Source organism: Branchiostoma lanceolatum, chromosome 3 (genome assembly GCF_035083965.1).
Source record: "Branchiostoma lanceolatum isolate klBraLanc5 chromosome 3, klBraLanc5.hap2, whole genome shotgun sequence".
Taxonomy (NCBI): domain Eukaryota; kingdom Metazoa; phylum Chordata; class Leptocardii; order Amphioxiformes; family Branchiostomatidae; genus Branchiostoma; species Branchiostoma lanceolatum.
Window position 1 is genome coordinate 4411533 of NC_089724.1, and position 22068 is coordinate 4433600.

The 22068-nt window shown below is 43.1% G+C and overlaps 1 protein-coding gene and 1 pseudogene across 1 annotated transcript; both read right to left on the reverse strand.

Annotated features, from left to right (window-relative positions):
* Positions 1–2056, reverse strand: part of LOC136429209 (zinc finger protein Xfin-like) — a 33398-nt pseudogene extending 31342 nt beyond the window's left edge.
* A 1288-nt stretch (positions 2057–3344) lies between these two features.
* Positions 3345–14896, reverse strand: LOC136429211 (zinc finger protein 845-like). The gene is made up of 3 exons (XM_066419086.1): positions 14768–14896; positions 10396–11653; positions 3345–5551 (listed from the first exon to the last, which is right to left on the reverse strand). Exons 2-3 carry the CDS (start codon positions 11626–11628, stop codon positions 4547–4549), a joined length of 2238 nt encoding a protein of 745 aa, XP_066275183.1. The 5' UTR covers positions 11629–11653; positions 14768–14896; the 3' UTR covers positions 3345–4546.
* Positions 14897–22068: the final 7172 nt, after the last annotated feature.

Here is a 22068-nt window from a genome sequence, read left to right on the forward strand (position 1 = left end):
ATTTTTTAACATACCGCAGCGAAACACACCGAATGCGGAAATAAATATGTCACAGCAGCGCAGAAAAAGTCAAGGGCCAATGACCTAATTTGGAGAATCAAATTAATGAAATAAATTGCGTAAAAAGCGCATCAGTGCAAGGGTTAAAAGCATGCAACGACAGTATACTGTACAACATTTACAGAGACTGATAATGTTAAGTTATCGCTCTTTATTCTTTATTGAAAATTGCAACAAGACAATACACAATGACAGTGGAACGCCATCTACTTGGAACATAGGTTCTGCTATGAAGGTATGTCAAGAGTGAAACTGTAATAGTTAACGGGGGGTGCCCAAACATCGGACGTTTTTTTACGCGCTGGAACTCACGGCGCTCCATTACTGGTTGCCAGAAAATGGTCATGTTTTAATGAATGAATTTTGAACACATTCATCTAAAGACCATTGTTGGACAAGAAATGTATTCATACTGTTCATGGGCCCTTCACGCTCCGCGTTACATGCGGAAGACGCTGTGATACATTTTCACGAATGTACCTTCTGATTTAGTGTTACGCCAGATAGTGAGCCTAACATATTACGCTTTGGTAATTTTGCTCTCTTCGGAAGTAGGTGATCAAGTTAGGGAAATGTAAATAAGGCTTGAAGTCTGCTATATTCTAGCTTTCTTTTGACCAGAAAATTTTGACTGTGTGCACTTCTAACGTCATGTGAGAAGTGCTATATCTAGCGCATCCCAGCTCATGTTTCCACGGGAAATAGGCTACTACGCGGCCCGACGTACGTATTGAATGCGGCCCGACTTACGAAATCATTACGAAAAAACGACACCGCTTACATCAACAATACTCCGTCTACTTATTGGGAAATATCTTCGCCATCTCTGTATTCAGTTTCCTTTTCATAGACGGTATCAATCGCATGTTAGAGCGTAACAAAACTGTGCGTTGAATCGTTCCGCCACCATCGCGGCCCCAATTAAATATGGCGGGAAAACAACGTCGTCAGACGACAGCAATGTTTACGTTGTTTTTCTTTGGTCGGTTTTCTTCTCAACAAACAAATTTTTAGTGTTTTATGAAGTTATTTTTCTTATGTGTATGATAGCTGTGTGACTTATGTATCTGCTTGGCACAGGTCGTATATTTAGGTGCCGGGCCGTCTAGCTACGCAGTGACCCTCTACTTAGTGCTACCATCATTATTGTCAAAATACTACTTTTCGACAAAAACAAGAAATGAATAAGTACACATATGTTTTGAATGTAAATGACAATTATGTGCATGAACTTGGGTTATTTACCTTCCTTATCAGCATAGTCATTGGACACAAACACGGCGTACTGATGCAAAATAAGATCATTAAAAAATCCGTGCGATGTTAGGGCGCCCCCCGTTAGTGAACCGTCCCGTGGAATTCGCACTCTGCCGTCATGGATTCCAGATGTTTCGGGGCCGGGCCGGGGCGCAAGAAGGGGTTTCCAGCAAGACAGATACCTGGGGCCCTTTACACATTAACATCTGTGAACCTGATCACTAAATGTTGATTCAAGACGTATGTAGGTATTTCACGAAGCGACAACGCTTCAATTTTTGCCTTCCTTGTTGAATTCAACTCCGAGCGAGCTCGACGGAGTGAGTTCAACAAAATTCAATAACCCCTACCGACCCTCTCCCTGTTTACGTTTTCTACTTCCCTATCGTTAGCTCTTGAACAATCTTGATTTTCGACAGCCAAGCAGAGCAATCCAGTTCCAAATACATAACGTATTTCCTTTTTCCTACTATCATGAGTTTTCACGCAGCTGCACGAAAGAAAAATAGGTTTGAGTCGACTGAGCCTGGAACTGAAACAGGATGACACTCAGGCTAGGCAGATCATAGCAGTTCGTATTCCTGACACTTTCTTCTCCTCCTTACACTGTTCTACTAATCTGTGAATACCGATCCACAAGTCAAGTCTTCTTACCTGGAACTTAGTTGACACACAGGCGCCTGATGAATCACTAGAAGTCACTACGGAATGAATGCGGACTCCTTCGCCAAGGACGACAAACGACAGTACCAAGTGCCAAGCAAACGGTATTCGGACAGGAAAGCGTCACCATGACCCGGAAGTATTGCTTAGCCGAAGGTCAAAATCTCATATACAAAGAAGCGAGAAGAAGTTGACTTTACTAGATTAGCTTAGCTTATCCTTTTCTTCTACCATGTATGTTTACACAATGTACTGTACATATTTCACTGTATATGTCACTTAGATGTTAGTTTGGTTTGTGTTAAACGACCTGTATCTAGCCCCTCGGGGCACGAACATACAATAAAGGTCTTCAATCATCATCATCATATCCTGATTACCCAACAATGGTGAATGAGCATCCGTTGACCTTATAAGGTTGGTTCCGTAACTCTAGTTTCCAGCAGGTCGCACTTCATCGTTCTCCTACTAGTGGAGAATGCGGGTTCGTGTGCCATGACGGCAGGGTTTTCGGGACAGAACCCAGCGGCCCTGGGTTCAAATCCCCTAACGCCACCTATCTTAACACGACTTTCCTCACTCCATGCAGGTGTAAAAAACGGATACATTATGTGTGTGGGTCACGACACCAGCAATTGCTGCCTGTGTCCCACCGACTCCCACGTGTATTGCACTGTTGCAATAGACCCTGATAGAATAAAAATCAGTCTCCTAGACTTCTGCGTAGTAGAATGCTGTTACGTGTACTTGCATGCGTGTCTGCGAAGCTGGTGTGTTACGCCAAATGGTGATTATACTGGCTGTTCATATAGATCTATTACGCACACTGTCCTCCTTACTGATGACACATTTTCGTTCCAGACGTCGACCTAAACGTTACAAATGCTCTACAATCTGTCTACAGACTGAAGCATTGAATCAAACAAGGCTGGCTGCATGTTGAACAGGGGTAGGGCGGTTATGTAGCACAATATTTTCTTTTGCCTCTACAATTTATACCATCATCACATAATTGACTAAAACAACATCTTCTTCTTTCAGCTGAGGCGGCCACCTTCATCTTGTTGGAGATTTTGCCACCTTTCACGGGAAAGCTACTGTGGGTTAGGAGTGGGATGTGGAGTGTAACAAACCAGGGGTTGGGAATGGGGAAGGTGGAGTATTATAGATGTTGCTTGAAATAGTCAATGATTGAACTAAGGACGACCGAGGCTGGAAGGCTGTTGCAGTCCTCGATCGTCCTTGGGAAGAAAGACATCTTCCTGTACTCTGTCCTGCATGCATGAGCCTTGTAAGCCGCCATGTGTCTAGTTGTGCGGGATGGTGCACAGGGGCCAACTCGTGAGTTGATGACAACTGTACCATTCCACCATAACCGCCATCTTTCTGGGGTTGTTTTATTTCAGTTAACAGTGGACTTTTTCAGATAACAAGCTTGCGAAATTCAACATATACATGTACATGATAACATGGCACTTCTGACACGAACTAAATAATCATTACCTGACGGGAGCCTCGACAAAAAAAGTTTTTTTTTAATTCTCTAACAAAACAACTAAGTATGTTTAAACTAAACTTTAAGTAACAATTGTATTAGAAAAATGCTACGCGAATAATAGGTGCAGTGATGTAAAACATATGAAGAAAGATGTAAAAAAAATGTTACCATACCAAAAAAGGTAGAGAACAAATATTACTATACCTGTTCGAACCATGTACTTCCACTACTTTGAACCACGTACTTCCATTACTTTGAACTTTGTACTTCCACTATACTTTGAACTTTGCACTTTGACTACTTTGTATTTAAACCACTTTAAACTTTATACATTAACTACTTTGAACTTCCATAACATTGGAAGCATAATATTTTGCATCGTTACCAATAATAAAGTGTCACGACTATCAACTATAAGATTAGGAATCAACATGTAGGTACATGTAATAACGTTGAAAACGGTGCAAATACCTAGATGATAGTCTAGATCAATCTTTCCTCATTTCCATCGCCTAGCTGTTGTTGTGTAAGAGACAGATTACAAACAATGAATTTGAATAACAGTTTTACGTCTATACAGTTTACTGCTCAAGATAGAGAAAAAAATTATTTTTTAACAGAAGGAGTGTTGTGCCAAACAGAACTAACAGGATGAACAGGAAATCAACTTTACCGAAAGGTTGATAACATGGTTGTTAGTCTTCAAGTTAACTATCTGTCTGGACTTCGTGCTGCATATCAACCTTAAAACCTGTACGGTTGCGATGTAAGCAAATAGTAAGACTGAACTGGTTTCTGCAGTGTCTCACAACAGCCACACACATTGCTTGTCTAACTATCAACAGTAACATTATTTGCCGTACTAAACAACTGTGGTACAGTACAAAACTGGTTGCTGGCTAAAGTGGTCTGGCCTGCAGGGTTTCTCCCTTATGGGACTGCCTGTCTGAATGACCCAACTGACTGAACTGCCTGCTGCACTCCTCACATCTGAAGGGCTTTTCCCCTGTGTGAGTCCGCATCTGTCTCTCCAGACTTCCCAACTCACAAAATTAGCTACTGCAACCCTCATACCTTGACCGTTTTGTTGGTGTGAGTACGCATGTGTCTCTTCAGATTACTTAGCTGACTAAACTGACTGCTACACACCCCACATCCGTAGGGTTTTTCACCTGTGTGAGTCCGCATGTGACTCTTCAGAGCACTCAGCTTCCTGAACTGTCTGCTACACTCCTCACACTTGTAGGGTTTCTCCCCTGTGTGAGTCCGCATGTGACTCTTCAGAGCACTCAGCTTCCTGAACTGTCTGCTGCACTCCTCACACTTGTAGGGCTTCTCACCTGTGTGACTCCGCAAGTGAGTCTTCAGATGACCCATCTCACTGAATTGTCTGCCGCACTCCTCACACATAAAGGGTTTTTCCCCTGTGTGAGTACGCATGTGACTGTTTAGATGACTCAACTGACAGTACTGTTTGCTGCACTCCTCACACTTGTAGGGCTTCTCACCTGTGTGAGTACGCATATGAGTCATCAAATTACCCAGCTCACTGAACTGTCTGCTGCACTCTTCACACCTGTAAGGTTTTCCTCCTGTGTGACTACGTATGTGAGTCTTAAGATTACTCAGCTGACTGAACTGCCTGCTGCACTCCTCACATCTGTAGGGTCTCTCACCAGTGTGTGTCCGCGTGTGTTTCTTCAGATTGCCCAGCTCACTGAACTGCCTGCTGCACTCCTCACACACGTAGGGTTTTTCACCGGTGTGAGTCCGCATGTGAGTCTTCAGATGATCCAGCTGACTAAACTGCCTGCTGCACTCCTCACATCTGTAGGGTTTCTGCCCTGTGTGAGTACGCCTGTGTCTTTTCAGATTACACAGCTTACCAAACTGCCTGCTACACTCCTCACAGCTGTACACTTTCACACCTTTGTCTCTCCTTCTGGACTCCTCCCCAACCTCCTCACGTCTTTCTCCTTGCCAGGTGGAAACACTGTTGGCAGAACCCCCTGCTGCTCCTCTGCTGACGTCATCCATGCCCTGTACGCTGTCTGTTGTTGCCATGTCAACAGTCTCTGGATAAAAATGAGAAAAATATTTACCAACCGTGAGCCAAGTGAAGAAGCTCTCAGTCGGCTTCGTTTCACAATTTAGACAGAAGTTTCACCAGAAACGCAGTGTGTATTTGCTCCATAGATTGTGTTTCGTAAACCTCGTCTGTAAAATTATTCAGAACCGATGAAAACCGGACGTCAGACATAGGCTGGAAAATTGTGAGCTGTCTTATAATGGACTAGTAGTATACAATTCATTATTGCATCTATGTGCTCTCCAAGCTTGTTTTTAAAGCCTTTGTGGCATTTTTGTCAGGTTTTCTATTTTCTCATTTTTGTTTTGTTTTGACGGCCATCTAATTCTAAGCAGGAAAGCCCGACAAAATCGCCCCAGAAGTTGTTTGTTTCTTTGTTTTATTTAGATCTCAGGCCAGAGTAACCCCTACTTGAAGAATAGATTCCATAAAGGTGTCTTGAGAGTAACACTGTAATAGTTGGTGAACCGTCCCGTGATATTCACAGACTCCCCGTCCAACTTCAGGGCAGAAATTGAATCCAGATGTCAGAGTAAGGCGCTAAGTTTCGGGGCCGGGGCGCACGGAGGGGTTTTCAGTGTACGCAGGACAGACAAATGGGTCCTTTCCATAACAGTGTTTGTGAACATGATCACTAAATGTTGATTTTAGACACTGTATGTAGATATTTCACAAGTCCCCAATGAAAAACAATCTCTGTTACCCCTACTGAATCTAACAATCCAACAAAATGCAATAACCCCTATTGACCCTCTCCGTGTTTACATTTTGTGCATCGCCCGGTTCCCCAACAAATTCATACTTTCAGACAGTCAAATAGTCCACCCCAGACCAAATACATGATATGTTTTCCCTGTTATCAACTAAGGTATTTTTTCCGCAGCGACACCGTTGCTACGGCCGCGTGGCGCGTTGGATACACCCGATCCCTCGATCTCGGAAGTTAAGCAACGCGCGGTCCGGACAGTGCTTGGATGGGAGACCAACCAAGGACGTCCGGATTGCTGTAGCCTCACGAAGCTTTCCACGAAATCGTCTTCCGGGAGGGACGTAAAACGGGGGTCCCGTGCTCGAGGAGGTGCCTCGAACACGTTAAACAGCCTCATTACCCTACACATTGGGTACCTGCCTGTGGCACTGGCTGCAAATACACCTGATATTATTATATTATTATAAGAAAAATGTGTTTGAACGAGCATGCCGACGCGGCGTGGGTCATACAATTTATTTTCAGATATTACAGGACACTTTCATCCCCTTCTTACATTGTTTAACAAGCCTCTGAATACCGATTCACAAGTCAAGTCTCCTTACCTGGAACTGAGTTGACACACAGAACACACACAGTCGCCTGATGAATCACTAGAATTCGCTACGGAACGAATGCGGACTCCTTCTCCAAGGACGAGAAACGACCGCAGACACAAAGAAATCGGTATCCTTGCCGACAGGAAATCGTGACCCGGAAGTATTCTCTAGCTTGAGGTCAAACATTGTTCCCTGATTACCCATCAGTTGTACATGACTGTCTGATGACCGTATATAGACTGATTCGGTAACACTAGTTTCCAGCAGTCCACGCTTCGTCATTCTCCTGGGTCGCAGGAGGAAACCTCTGCGTAGGAAATGCGCTTCGTTGCAGCACTTGATGTATTTTTCACTGATGACAAAATTTTCGTCCCAGATGTCGTTCTAAACTCATGTTCTGCAAATCTGTTTATAGCCAGCCCTAAATCAAACACGGGGGTGCTGAATGCTCTTCATACTGCCTATTTACTGTATGCTCTTCATAAAGCCTATTTACTGAATGCTCTTCATGAAGCCTATTTACTCTATGCTCTCCATAAAGCCTATTTACTGTATTCTCTTCATAAAGCCTATTTACTGTCTTCTCTTCATAAAGCCTATTTACTGTATGCTCTTCATAAAGCCTATTTACTGTATTCTCTTCATAAAGCCTATTTACTGTATGCTCTTCATAAAGCCTATTTACTGTATTCTCTTCACAAAGCCTATTTACTGTGGTATACTTGAACTAGAGGAACCTCATGCCTTTGTCAATTATAATCGCGTTAACTATACGGAAAGGACGTCCCAAATTCCTTACTATTACACGTTTATGTATGATGATGTTAACCCGAACCTTAGTGACATACGTCATATGTATGAAAGTACTATCATTTACCACTAAGATTGTATGGGTCTTTCTAATGAAACATGCCAAGAAAATTCTCTATTGAATACTAGTAATTCATAATCATTGGTGGTCTTCTCCAGCCCAATTGCATATACCACACACTGCACGAAATGGCCTCGTATCCCGGCGTATACGTACAGGGATTCCTCCGGAAATATTCCATTTCCCGGTGCGGATTTAGCGTATCCGTTAATTATATCGGATACGCTAAATCCGCACCGGGATATGGAATATTTCCGTAGAACTAGAGGAACCTCATGCCTTTGCCAATTATAATCGCATTAACTATGCACGGAAAGGACGTCCCAAATTCCTTACTATTACAAGTTCATGTATGATGATGTTAACCCGAACCTGAGTGACATACGTCATATGTATGAAAGTACTACCATTTACCACTAAGATTGTATGGGTCTTTCTAATGAAACATGCCAAGAAAATTCTCTATTGCATACTAGTAATTCATAATCATTGGTGGTCTTCTCCAACCCAATTGCATATACCACATATTTGAAATGCCTATCATTAAACGAAGTGGAATTAAAAACGTTTTTGTAATCTCGTCAATAACTTTGTCAATCAAGTCCTGATTTGTCTACTTAAAATATATCTCTTAATGTACCTATTCTCCATGCAAAGGTTAGTCTCTGGCATGTTTCTCACATCTTTCTGGGTGTTTTTATTGTCAGCTACTCTTCTTAGTGTGTACGTACCTGTACAAAACCACAAACGCCATCTAAAATATAACCTTCTGGCCAAAGGTGATTGGATGATCTTTGTGAAGTTAAAAAAACGCAATAGACACCTTTCCAAACTCCGGCGCCATTGAAAATCTGTTCTCGCGAGAGCACAATTTAGCGGGAACGTGCGTGAGTTGTGCAATAACGAGGTTTTGGGCGGTCTTTTAGCACAATTGAAATATAGCATTTTCTTCTCAATGCCTCTATAAGTAATGTCATTGATTCATTCATATATCATCATCATCACATCATTGACAAATACATAATCTTCATCGTTTGGGTTGTTTTATTTCTCTTAAGGGCACTGTCATACTTGTGAGTATATTGTAGTGCGCGTGAGTTGCGCATCAACATTTTGTTTGGTTTAAGTAAAGTTTCCGGGGACAAAGTTATTTTCTACTTTGACCCACCGTTGTGCGGCCAAGTGATCGAACCTAAGAAATCACTTCTTCGGTTGCAAACTTGGCCTAAACTAAAAACATGTTAATACGCAACTCATGAGACTTGTATATACGCACAAGTGTGACAGGGGCTTAACAGTGAACTTGAATAAATTGGTCAACACTTCCGGCATTGATTCAAATAACCATTACCTCAAGGATTCCTCTACAAGTTACATTCTAACTTATTCTCTACCAAAACAACAAAGCATGCTAAAACTATACTAAATTAACCATTACCTTAAGGATTCCTCTACAAGTTACTTCCTAACTTATTCTCTACCAAAACAACAAAGCATGCTAAACCTATACTAAGCAAAGCATTACCTCAAGGATCCCTCAACAAGCTACTTCCTAACTTATTGAGTTATTCTCTACCAAAACAACAAAGCATGCTAAAACTATACTAAACTTATAATTACCCTAAGGATTCCTCTACAAGTTACTCCCTTACTTATTCTCTAACTAAACAACAAAGTATGTTTAAACTGAACAAAACTAAATACAATACAAAGGTGCTTCACAGAATAAGTGATGTAGACCATATAAAGATTAATGTGCTACCATTAGAAATAATGCTATTTTTAGTGAACAAACATTAATAATACCTCTTTAAACTTAGTGCTTCCACTACTTTAGAATTTGTACTTCTTCTACAATGTACAATGTTCAAGATACTGACTAAATTTCTTATCAAATTAAAGGAATGTTGTACCAAAACAGAACCAACTAGCAAAACAAAAACAACTTTACCAACAAGATATTTACATTTTTGTGGTAGTCTTCAGGTTTATCTCTTATCTGCACTGCACTTCTTCCAATCCAACCTTTTAAGTTTAAATCAAACCTAGACTAGAAAACTAACCTAAACTTAACAATTATATTACAAAATGTTATACAGAATAATAAGTGATGTACAACATATTAAGTAATGCTACCATTACAAAAATTGCTCGTTAGAGAACAAAATATTCCTAATACCTCTTTGAACTTCTTACTTCCACTACTTTAAACCTTCTACTACCACAACAATGTTCAACATATTAAAAGTTTGTTTTTAACCGAAGAAATCTTGTACAGAAACCAACTAACACAACAAAAATAATTAAACCACCAACATGAGTATTGGGTACATTTCTGTGGTAATCTTTACGGTTAATTTGCTCTCAGCACCACATGCGGCTCATCTCCAACCTTCAGGCCCATTGACTCATTTCGAGCAGTGATCTGGTCCTTTTTCAAACCTGAACGATTTCCGATATAACTAACCTGTTAAACCTGAACTGACTTCTGCACCCACAATAAAAATAAGCTTTGGGTGCATATTAAGCGAGAAAGTAACGTATTAAACTGCTTTCTAGCTGAAGGGGTCTGGCCTAGAGGGTTTCTCCTTTGTGAGTCCACAAGTGTTTTTCAATGCCCTCAGTTCAAAGATCAGCCTGCTGTACTTATAAGGTTTCTCCCATGTGAGTGAGCATGTGTTTCTTCAAACTTTTGTTGCTACTGTACTGCCTGCTACACTCCCCACATCTGTAAGGTTTCTCACCAGTGTGAGTCCACTTGTGTTTCTTTAGAGCACCCAGCTCAATGAACTGCCTGCCACACTCCTCACACTTGTAGGGTTTCTCCCCAGTGTGAGTGCGCATGTGACTCTTCAGATGACCCAGCTGACTGAACTGCTTGCTGCATTCCACACACGTATAGGGTTTTTCACCAGTGTGAGTACGCATGTGTTTCTTCAGAGCACCCAGCTCACTGAACTGCCTGCTGCACTCCTCACAATTGTAGGGTTTCTCACCAGTGTGAGTTCGCATGTGTTTCTTTAGAGCACTAAGCTCAATGAACTTCCTGCCGCATTCCTCACACCTGTAGGGTTTCTCCCCTGTGTGAGTACACATGTGAGTTTTCAGATGACCCAGCTGACTGAACTGCCTGCCGCACTCCCCACACTTGTAGGGTTTCTCCCCAGTGTGAGTACGCATGTGAGTCTTCAGATTACCCAGCTGACTGAACTGCTTGCTGCATTCCTCACACGTATAGGGGTTTTCACTAGTGTGAGTACGCATGTGTTTCTTCAGAGCACCCAGCTCACTGAACTGCCTGCTACACTCCTCACACCTATAGGGTTCCTCACCTGTATGCCTGTGAGTCTTCAGATGTTCTATCAGACTGAACTGCCTGCTGCACTCCTCACACCTGTAAGGTTTCTCCCCTGTGTGAGTCCGCATGTGGGTCTTCAGATTACTCAGCTGACTGAACTGCCTGCCGCACTCCTCACACTTGTAGGGTTTCTCACCTGTGTGTATCCTCATGTGTTTCTTCAGAGGACCCAGCTCACTGAAGTGCCTGTTACACTCCTCACACTTGTAGGGTTTCTCTCCTGTGTGAGTACGCATATGAGTCGTCAGATTACTCAGCTGACTGAACTGTCTGCTACACTCCTCACACTTATAAGGTTTCTCACCAGTGTGAGTCCGCATGTGAGCCTTCAGATTACACAGCTTACTAAACTGCCTGCTGCACTCCTCACACCTGTACACTCTCACACCTTTGTCTCTCCTACTGGACTCCTCCCCAACCTCCTCACGTCTTTCTCCTTGCCAGGTGGAAACACTGTCGGCAGAACCCCCTGCTGCTCCTCTCCTGACGTCATCCATACCCTGTACGCTGTCTGTTGTTGCCATGTCAACAATATCTGGATCGAACTGCCTGTAAATATGAGGTTAACAGTCACCAACTGTGAGGCAATTCAACATGCTGAATGAAAAGTTAATCGGTGCTGTTAATATTGCCGGCAGCATTTTACAATCGAGTAATGGGGGTGCGGCCGGGTAACACCAAGGTGTCACTGTTGTCCTTTCTATTTTACTTGAGTCTAAAATGGCAAGTTCCCTCCCTTAAAGAGCAAGGCTGGACTATAAAACCACCCAATAAATTCAGCTAACGTAAACTCCCAGACCTCAGTCTGCTTCTGAATGCCGTGGTGTTCACATCAGTGAAGGGGCTCGCTGGCTAAGACAATTTACCAAGTATTGAAGTTACTTCAGCACATGTTTGAAATCATATAGTGTATAAAAGGAATCAAAGTATAGTTGCACATAAATATCAGCTTTGTAGTACCTATAACCAAGAATATGAAGCAATTACAACACTGGCCTAGTAACACTGGCCTGCCATGCTCACTGGTAGAATGTCTCAGACATTGGCTGTCAGTATACAAATTACATTTCTACAGAGCCCCTGAGTCTATACTGGTTTCTTAGACTACCAAGTAGTCACCACAATTGTATAAGTCATACTTCTAGACACACAGCTATCAAAGCTAATTCAGCTCTGAGGAAAATATAGATACAATTCCAACTTTGAAGGGGTTGCTTTGACAGTTGAAAACACAATCATTGTTATGAGTTTAGGAAAGTTGCCTACCAACTTACGTATTGTATTGATTACGTAGCTTTGTTACATGTATCTGGGTTATTTTGCTGGTCTGACAATGTTTTCTTCAAAAACTAGTGAGAGAAATACAGGATTTTTCAAAACTTGAGACGTCAGTTAATATGCAAATGAGTTCCTGTCGTCTGCTCTGATCCCATTCTATTGTTCTTGGAGCCAGACGGGAAGAGATCCCCTACAGAGGATAATCCATTTATGATGTTGGGATGAGGGTTGGAGTCAATTTAGCTACTAACTCCCTGACAGAAGATAGTTTTTATAGGAGGAGAACCCTGGGTCCTGCTTTCTTGTCCTTTAACCAGGAAATACATTACTGTAAACAAGCTGGGGGGGGGGTGTTCCACATAGATTGTGTTCAGTGGACTATTCGTCTGTTAACAACCTTGATTCCGTAGTCTAGAGAAAGGACAAAGACTGAGAAATTAATTAACAATGGTCTGCCTTCTGATACAAACGTTTCTTTCAGAGTAACACAAGCCTGGAAACCATACCATCGGGAGCTACCGGTATCTCTACGGCGCTGGGAGCGATGTCCGCACGCCCAGACAGCTTAGCCCGCTCGGGGTGGGTCTACGGGCTGGGCTTTAATTAGCGGCGGCGAAACTCTCTATAGCAGCTAAGTAGACTGGCTGACAGAAACGGCCAATATAGCAGACTAGGCCCGGTAAAACACCCCTAATGCTTGGGTCACATTTTCGATCCGGGGCCCGGCCGGGCAGTGTTTGGGAACAAAAAGTATGATATACAAAACAACAAAAAACACAAAACGTACCAAACATTATTCAAGAGGATAGCTTGTGCATATTTATTGATATACATTTTGATTTTGCGTTTCCACAAACAGCCCGGCCGGGTCCCGGCTGGGAAATGTGACCCAAGCATAAGCTGACCCATAGAGACTGGGACCAGGCTAGAGTAACGTCGATGAAGATTAGACATCCAGGTAATAAGATACGCCAAAAAGCAATTACTCAAACAACTGGATATGATTTTGGAAACGGTCAGACGTTTCAAGTAGCATCCACTACTTTTCGTCAGTGACTGTGAGCAAGATCAGTTGAACAGCAGGTTTATAACCACGAACTATGAATTGATATGCAGGCTAGAGTAACACTGAAATAGTTAGTGAAGTGCCCCGTGAAAATCAAACAGGCCCCGTCTGGCCTCTCGGTAAACGGGGTCAAGATGTGAGAATTACGCGAGGTTTCGGGCGCACGAAGGGGTTTCCAGTAGACGTAAGACAGACAAATGGGTCCTTTTTATATATTTTTTTTATAAAAGACACTGTATGTAGGTATTTGACAATTTGACAAAGCCTCATTTTAACCCAGTCAAGTCCAACAATCTAGCAAGGTCCGAAAACCCCTATTTGACCCTGGTATCAGGACAACTCGGCCCCTGGGACAACTCGGCCCCTAGCCATTCAGGACAACTCGGCCCCTAGCTCAGGACAACTCGGCACCGAGCACCAAAACTGGCATAGATCAGCAAACAGAACAGAAACTTTTTAAAATCCATGTGAGGAATAAAACATGTTTAACTGTCAAACATTTCGTCTAAAAAAATAGGAAATTGTTTAACCCTGCAGGTCACTATTAGCCAGAACGCTTGAATATCAATAAGAAAGTTCGACGCGTTTTGAAAGCCTACAAACTGTTAAAATCTATGATCAACAAAACAGAATGAACTGCTATACATTTAGTTTCATCGGCAATAAGTCCCCCCCATTCAAAATCCTGGCTACGGGCATGCACTTTCATAACAGAACATAAGCGTGGCGAGTTCGTGAAAGAGCGTCGAAATTTGTTTTTGTTTGCAACATGTTTTTGGTGGTATTGTAACGTTTGAGACTTATGAAAATACAAAAATGCTTATGTATGGACTGAGTTTTGTTTCTTAAAATTCTTATTCCACTTATCAGCCTGTCAGATCGGTAAAATTGTCATTCTTCGAGCCCCAAATAAACTTTAATATCATGCACGAGTAACTTTAAGAGGTGCCGAGTTGTCCTGAGCTTGGTGCCGAGTTGTCTTGAATGGCCAGGGGCCGAGTTGTCCCAGGGGCCGAGTTGTCTCGGAATCTTTGACCCTCACCTTCTTTATATTTTCTACTTCCATTGGTCCAATTTTCCAGCAATTATTTGAGAACCAAACAGCACAACCCGGCATGAAATATATGTCATGCTTGCCTTTTTCACCAATACGAAATGTTTTTTTATGCAGCTGCACAAAAGAAAAATACGTTTGACCGACTGATGTCCGTCCAGAGAACATCCACGCCGGCTTGGCTCATATTCATTACACTTCTTCACTCCTTCTTACACTGTTCTACAAACCTTTGAATACCGATTCACATGTCAAGTCTTCTAACCTGAAACTTAGTTGACACACAGGCGCCTGATGAATCACTTGGAATTCGCTACGGAACGAATGCGGACTCCTCCCAGGACGAACAACAACACCAGACAACTCGAAAACAGTATCCTCGCGGACAGGAAGTCGTAAATGTATGACCCGGAAATATTGCTGAGCTAGCGTCAACTCTTATTTCCTGATTACCCATCAGTTGTACATGTGTGTCCGCTGAACTTTATAGCTTGATTCGGGAACACGATGAAGGTTGAATAGGGTTAGACCTCCTTGGTAACACTAGTTTCAAGCAATCCATTCGACGTCATTCTCTAAGGCCGTTTTGTCCACATATAAAATGTTTCCAATTACTTGGATCTGGGAGACCCCGGATCGAATCCCGGGAAGGGTATCCTTGTCGGGGCTGCACCGTCTTTCGGAAGAGACGTAAAATGGGGGTCCCGTGTTCGAGGAGGTGCCTCGAGCGCGTTACAACAGCCTCATTACTTAGAGCTGGCTACCTACTGGCTGTGATAATACAACCTGTTGAATAGGAATATGAAAAGATCCATCCACAGCTGCAGATTTCGTAGCCTCTCTGTCAGAAGAGACTCGGGAGCTGAAATAGGTTTGGATACCAGGCTACAGGTTTCGGAGGTTAGCTGTTCACAAACAAACAAACAAACAAATAAACAAACAAACAAATGTACCCGACAAGCACCAATGAACGCTACCGAAAACATATTTTTTGGGGCGAAAGTAATTATATAATCTTTGTGAACCATGAACTGATGAAGATAACGCAATAGACCGCTTTGAAAACTCGGATTTGTCCGGAACCCACGATAGCAAAAATGGAAGTTCTCATACAGTACCAAGGACAACCGCCAGGGTGCCCAAAATCCGACATTTCTTTGACAGGACAAGGCCAAATTCGATGATAATCCATTCATAGCGTCTTCAGTTAACCGAAACGTAACCAGAAGCATAACCGTTTCGGCGAAGGTAATAATGACTCTGGCCGCTAGATGTCCCCACTACACTAGGAAATACATGTACATGTATAAGGAGTTCGTTCTGCCCTCGACTTTTACTCAGCTTTTCATACTTACTCCCAGTCTAAACATACCTATCTAGTTCCAAAGCTCGTTATGTCTGAAGTCTTGAAAGTGAAGATTGACATGTAGTCAATGCCAAACGAGGGGCAAGGGTAGTCCGCTATCAGGGAAGTTCAATAGTACGCCTATTAGACAGCGATTAGTGGACTTTAAACGACATACCGACTCCGCACAGGCTCCGTTTGTCGCCTATTGAACTTCCCTGCATAGCGGACTACCCTTGGCATACTATTCACACTATTTGGCCGATTTCTACTGTTTTCCTAGCCTGGAATCCATACCCTCGGTGCCTCCCCGATATCTCTACGGCACTGTGAGTGACCCTCACCCGCCCAGACAGCTTAGCCCGCTCGGGGTGTTGTTTACGGCCTTGGATTAATTAGCTCGGCGGAAAAGTAGGATGGCAGCCAGAGGTAGAAAGGTCATCAGAAACTGACTGGCCCGGTAAAACACCACTGAGCCGACCCTAGAGACTGGGACCAGGCTACTGTTGTCCCAGCGATCAGCGGAGCCTGGTAGAGGCTAGTATGACACAGCCTGTAAGCATATATACTGGAGGGCTTGACTCAACAGCAGGGGACGTGTTTAGTAGGCTGTCTGTGGCTTATTTATGGACCATGTAAAAAGAGAATTGCATCGGGTTTCAGTATTTCGTGCCCTGACAAGGATAATTGTCTGCAATCCTTACGTGGATCAGTTTGTGTGAAAATGTTGCAAGTTAACTTTGGCTATTAAAAAGAGGAGAAACAGGATATACCGAAAGAGGTATTAGAAAATGTCAGAAAATGATTCTCTGATCTGTATCTGTATCTATTTAGCCGGTACGACCGCCATTCGTAGCACATCAGCTTCGCAGGCACGCGGCGCGGAAGCAGCTGGTTATATTACACCGAACGGTCTGTTACACCTAGCTTTTGCATATCTGACTGCAACCGTACTTTAAAGCAGATGATAGGTGTCGGTTTGTCTTAAAGTACGCCTCTCAAGTTGGGTTTGTCCTTCGAAAAAACAAGTGAAGTCAAGAAACTACTTGAAGATTATCCCTATACCGCGTGGACCTTTCCTTACATATTTGTAGTCTCTACCAGACTAACCACGCCGGCTATAGGGAGAACATTTGCCAGGGGAGTTTGGCCATCGGATGGTTTCTTTCGCAGGCCCAGGCGGCATATTGGACCCTCTCTCCGTAGCCGACTCCCTTAGCATACTATTCACTCTATTTGGCCAATTTCTACTATTGCCCCAGCAGGGCTGTCTCCAGGACCTGGGGCCTGGGACAGAAATTTGCTTGTTGGGACGAAAATAAAATTCATCCCCTTCCGTCCCCAAAATATCAATTTCATGAGATAAAACTGATGAAAATACATTTTAGCTTAAAATAATAAGCTTAAAATGACAAATTAAACAAAGAAAACTCAAAAATCGTCTCTCAAACAATGAGTGGGACAGAAAAAATTTAAAGCTGTCCCAGCCATCTGAGGGGCCTGGTAGAGGCTAACATCTTTGGTCGAAATGACCGCTAGTAACACGGCTATCTTGGGGTAATAACACCGACGGCGACCCTACCGTACGCCAAAGCTGTCCGTAATCCCAAGGATTACAAGGAGTCAGGCTGCCGGGATTAGGGACTATTCCTGATCACAGTTTACCATTCCAGGCTTCGCGCGGAACGGCGCAGTCTGGCGAGTACGTGTTTCAGCGTGTGGAGTCAGTGTAGGTGTTAGGGCCCTGTCACACTTGTGCGTACTAGTATATTCAAGTCCGCATGAGTTGCGCATTAACATATTTTAGGTATAAGTGAAGTTTGCGGGGGAAAAGATGTTTTCTACCTTGACCCACTGTTGTACAGCCTAGTAATCGAACTAAGGAAATGACTTCTTGGGCTGAAAACGTAATCTTGATCAAGAACATGTTAATACGCAACTTGTATATACTTACGTTGATGAAGTTTAGACATCCAGGTAATAAGATGCGCAAAAAATAGTTACTCAAGCAACTGGATAAATTTTGAAACAGTCAGACGTTTCAGACAGCATCCGCTATCTTTCATCAGTGACTAAGGAAAGATAAGGTTTTATACCAAAATTCTGAAAAGGAAGTGAAGACAACTTCAGATGGTTCAATAGAATAATCCGTGTAGGCGTTGTTTGCAATTGCACTACCATGGCGGTGAGCGGAGCCTGAAATAAAGCATTCGTTTTCCAAAAAAAGCTGTTGTAGAGCGTAATAACCGAGTCGTTGCCACCGAGTACGCACTTGAATATACGCACAAGTGTGACAGGGCCTTTACGCCGAATGGTGGTTACGCAGTTATAGAAGCTGAGAAGCATTCCGCACCATCGGTATGTCAGAATCTGCCTTCCTCCTGATCTCAGAGCCTTGAGAGATAATTCTACCGGACTCCTTTATCATCTACTGATACATTTATCTCATACCACTGCCTGTCCTATCCTCCTTCGCAGACTTCTTTGATCGCCGGCGTTTATTTTTTGGGGTAGCAGTGTAGCCTGTGTTACACAAGCTCTCGGCCGGAGGTTACTGACGGTCACAGGACCGGCTGGCCACTAAGGAGCGCGATTCGTCAGGCTAGTAGCAGTGGTGATTCGCGATTTTCAAGGTGGGCTAAGGTTTCCCAAATGGTGGCAGAGGTCAAATGCTCCGTCCCTCGGATAGGACGTTAAATGGAGGTCCCGTTTTTGAGGAGAGCCACACCTCGAGCACGTGAAAGAACCCACCACACTTATCGAAAAGAGTAGGGGTCCTTCCCGGTGTGAGTGGATCATATAAATCTGTCCGGATATGCAACTTGTACTCTTCAGTACAAACCTGGTGTGTTACACCTTATGCAACACAAACAAAAATACAAACAAGAGGGAGTAGTTACTAGTTTTCTTTGTCGATTAATGTGCACATGTGTTCTGTGCTCATAACCTGCTGTTTAGTTGCGTCCTTTGGCAGTTTCTGCGGCAGCAGTGGTGATTAACGATTTCCAAGGTCGACTAGGGTTCTCTGATGCTGGCAGAGGGAGTTTCGATAGACACAACTAGGTGATGGTTTTGTTTATCGATTGATGTGAAGATGTATCTAATTATGTGCTGATAACCTGCTGTTTAGCTAGCTGCGTCCTTTGGCAGTTTCTGCGGGAGAAAAATGTCACTGAGGACGGAAGCAACCAGGCAATTAGCAAGAAACACAATAATCAATATTATCATTTTTTCATTTTGCCGTTCCATCCTTTCCCTGACAACCGATAAGCCTGCTAATGCTATGAAAGCTAATTGCAGCTTATCGTGGATGGTTTTCTTCTAATTCTCATAATTATAGTATCAAACCTGTATAAGAATGTGGTTCACTAGTACTGTTGGGCCCTTTTCTAGAATAGATCTTACAATACTAGACCAGGTCAGTGACCCTCACTGACAGCATACCTGATACATCACAACACAATATTGTTTATCATATTAGTGAAAATAAAGGAAGAAACAAAACAAACAAAATTACCTAACTAGCACAGGTTTTTATCTCCGGAGCTCCGAGCAGATTCAAGGATCCGTCTCGGTCTCAGGATATTTCAATCGTGTTTCTGCGACATTTAGCGCGTCTTTCTAATCTTGCACCTTCTCAACTCTTTGCCGGATCCTTTCATCTGCTTGGAGACTACAAGCATACAAGTCCACAGACATTTATGCCGCTTTGGTTTACAACTAAATGTTGACTGGAAAGGGATTTCCTCATGATGGCTGTGCATGATTGGTGGCGATGGTAATAAGCCGTTTACTTCGTCGCAAGATAATGTTTCACTAGTGCACATCTGCTTGGAGATTACGTATATACAAGTCCACAGATGTTTATACCGATTTAAGGTGCAGCTGACTTTTGTCTGGAAATGGATTTTCTCGGGCTGGTTGTACATGATTAGTAGTACATGATTGGTAGAGACGGTTACAAGCCGTGTACTTCGTCAAAAGATCATTTCATCTGCTTGGAGATTACGTGTATGTTACTGTTATATTGTATCTGACCCTTACCTCTTCCCTCATGACCTCAATGAAAAGCGGCCTGCGTTCCGATTTGAGCTTATCATGAATAGACAAAGGTTCAAACAAACTTCGCGTCACAAGATCGTACCATCTGCTTGGAGATTACGAGTATACAAGTCCACAGATGTTTATACCGATTTAAAGTGCGGCTGAATTTTGTCTGGAAATGGATTTTTTTCGTGCTGGTTGTACATGATTGGTAGCGATGGTAACAAGCCGTTTACTTCGTCATAAGATCATTTCATCTGCTTGGAGATTACGAGTATATTACTGTTATATTGTATCTGACCCTTACCTCTTCCCTCATGACCTCAATGAAAAGCGGCCTGCGTGCCGATTTGAGCTTATCATGAATAAACAAAGGTTCAAACAAACTTCTCGTCAGAAGATCGTTACATCTGCTTAGAGATTACGAGTAGACAAGTCCACCGATTTTAAGTGCAGCTGAATTCTGTCTGGAAATGGATTTAGTCCTGCTGGTTGTACATGACCGGTAACGACGTTAACAAGCCGCTCCGTCTTCGGTCTGACAACCCGTTACTAGGCGGGACCCAGGAAACAGGATCCTGGAATAATGAGCTCGGCAGATTCGTTTTCATCTCAGTCCCCAAACGGTCGAGCCGAATTCCTGGCGTGCCTCGAATATACGGCAATTTGCGGAATGTATTTCGGCACCTCCCATGTAATATCGTCTCTACATGTTGCAGGGCTCAATGTATTAACAGCTTCAACTTTGACAATCTTGAATCTGCGAATCTCCTCAACAGGCGTTGTCCTTGGTACCAACACGTTAGTCAACAAGCAGACCCAACGGTTGCAAAGACCGTATCCAACTGGCAGAAATGATGTTTGACGGTGCCTGACAACTTCCCTGGCTGACTGGAGCTTCTCTGGCTGGCTTGTACGATTTTAGCACCGTGGAGATCTGCTTGGAGATGACCAACACGTCAACATTTCGCTTATACACGTTGACTGTACTTACTGAAGTCCCTCTGCCTCTGCTGGCTCTTCATTGTTTCTGTATGTCTTAAAGTGGGATGGGTCATTGTGTACACAATTTTCTATTCTAATGCATCAAGTGCTGCTAGGTCCTTAGACGGCTTTTACTGAGGACAGGTCATGTCTATGGGTGGTGTTTAGTGCTGGGGTGGCTCCAGGAATTAGTCATGTCTGGGGATGGTGTTCAGATCTAGACATGAGTCCTGGTAACATTTGTCGATGGTGTTCAGATCTACGGATAGGTCATGCTTGTGGATGGTGTTCAGCACCGGGGTCAGGTTATGTTTGTGTGGATGGGGTTAAACACATGTACAACCTTGCCTCATCCATATGAGAAACCCATGACTGACAACTCAACAAAGATTGCTAAAATTTGGGCACACGAACGCACAGCTGATCTCCAAGCAGATCTACACGGGGCGCGAAAATCGTAAATGTTAGCCAGAGAAGCTCCAGTCAGCCAGAGAAGCTCCAGCCGGCCCCGTAGCTTCTCTGGCAGACTGGAGCTTCTCTGGCTAGCATTTACGATTTTCGCGCCCCGTGTAGATCTGCTTGGAGATTACGCACAGCCATGTTCGCATACATGTATTTTGCATCTGACATATTATGTGCCCCTCAACATCTCTACGTTACTGTCTAAACCATCAGGAAGGACCAATCAGAAACACAATCCATCTACAAAGGGTCATCATCCCTCTACAAAAGTTTTGCGACCAAAACGCATCATATTGCAACATTTACTAAGATTGCTTGCCGTTAACGCGTTTGTTTGGGATAAAATGTATACAAGTATTCACTCTACAAGGCGGTTGAGCTATTTATCTAAAGCCTGATTTCCTAACAGCCTGTTGGAAGGCCAACATTTCTATGCTTTTCTAGATATCCTATATAGCTTCCCATCGCCGTTAGAAATTGGATCCAGCGGTTAACATCTACTAACATAATTCCACCAGGGTACATAACTCCGCCACCCTAAAAAGATACGTCCAAACAGATCTCAAATCCGACGTCCACCAGTATAATACACTCCTGTATATCTATATCTGAACTGTGCATACCTGGGTGGTGCTGCACTAGATATCTCTCAAACGCGCTGTTTTTCAATTGGCGGATTTATGTAACCCGGTATACTAATGTTATTGGTGGTTAGCTATAGCTAGGAAAAT

What these genes read in the sequence shown, in the direction of transcription:
- LOC136429211 (XM_066419086.1), bottom strand. Translation starts at nt 11,628, where the DNA reads ATGGCAACAACAGACAGCGTACAGGGTATGGATGACGTCAGGAGAGGA. An exon ending in CTCACATGGGAGAAACCTTA is followed by an intron (nt 5,552 to 10,395) that starts TAAGTACAGCAG and finishes TTTTATCCAGAG; the next exon opens with ACTGTTGACATGGCAACAAC.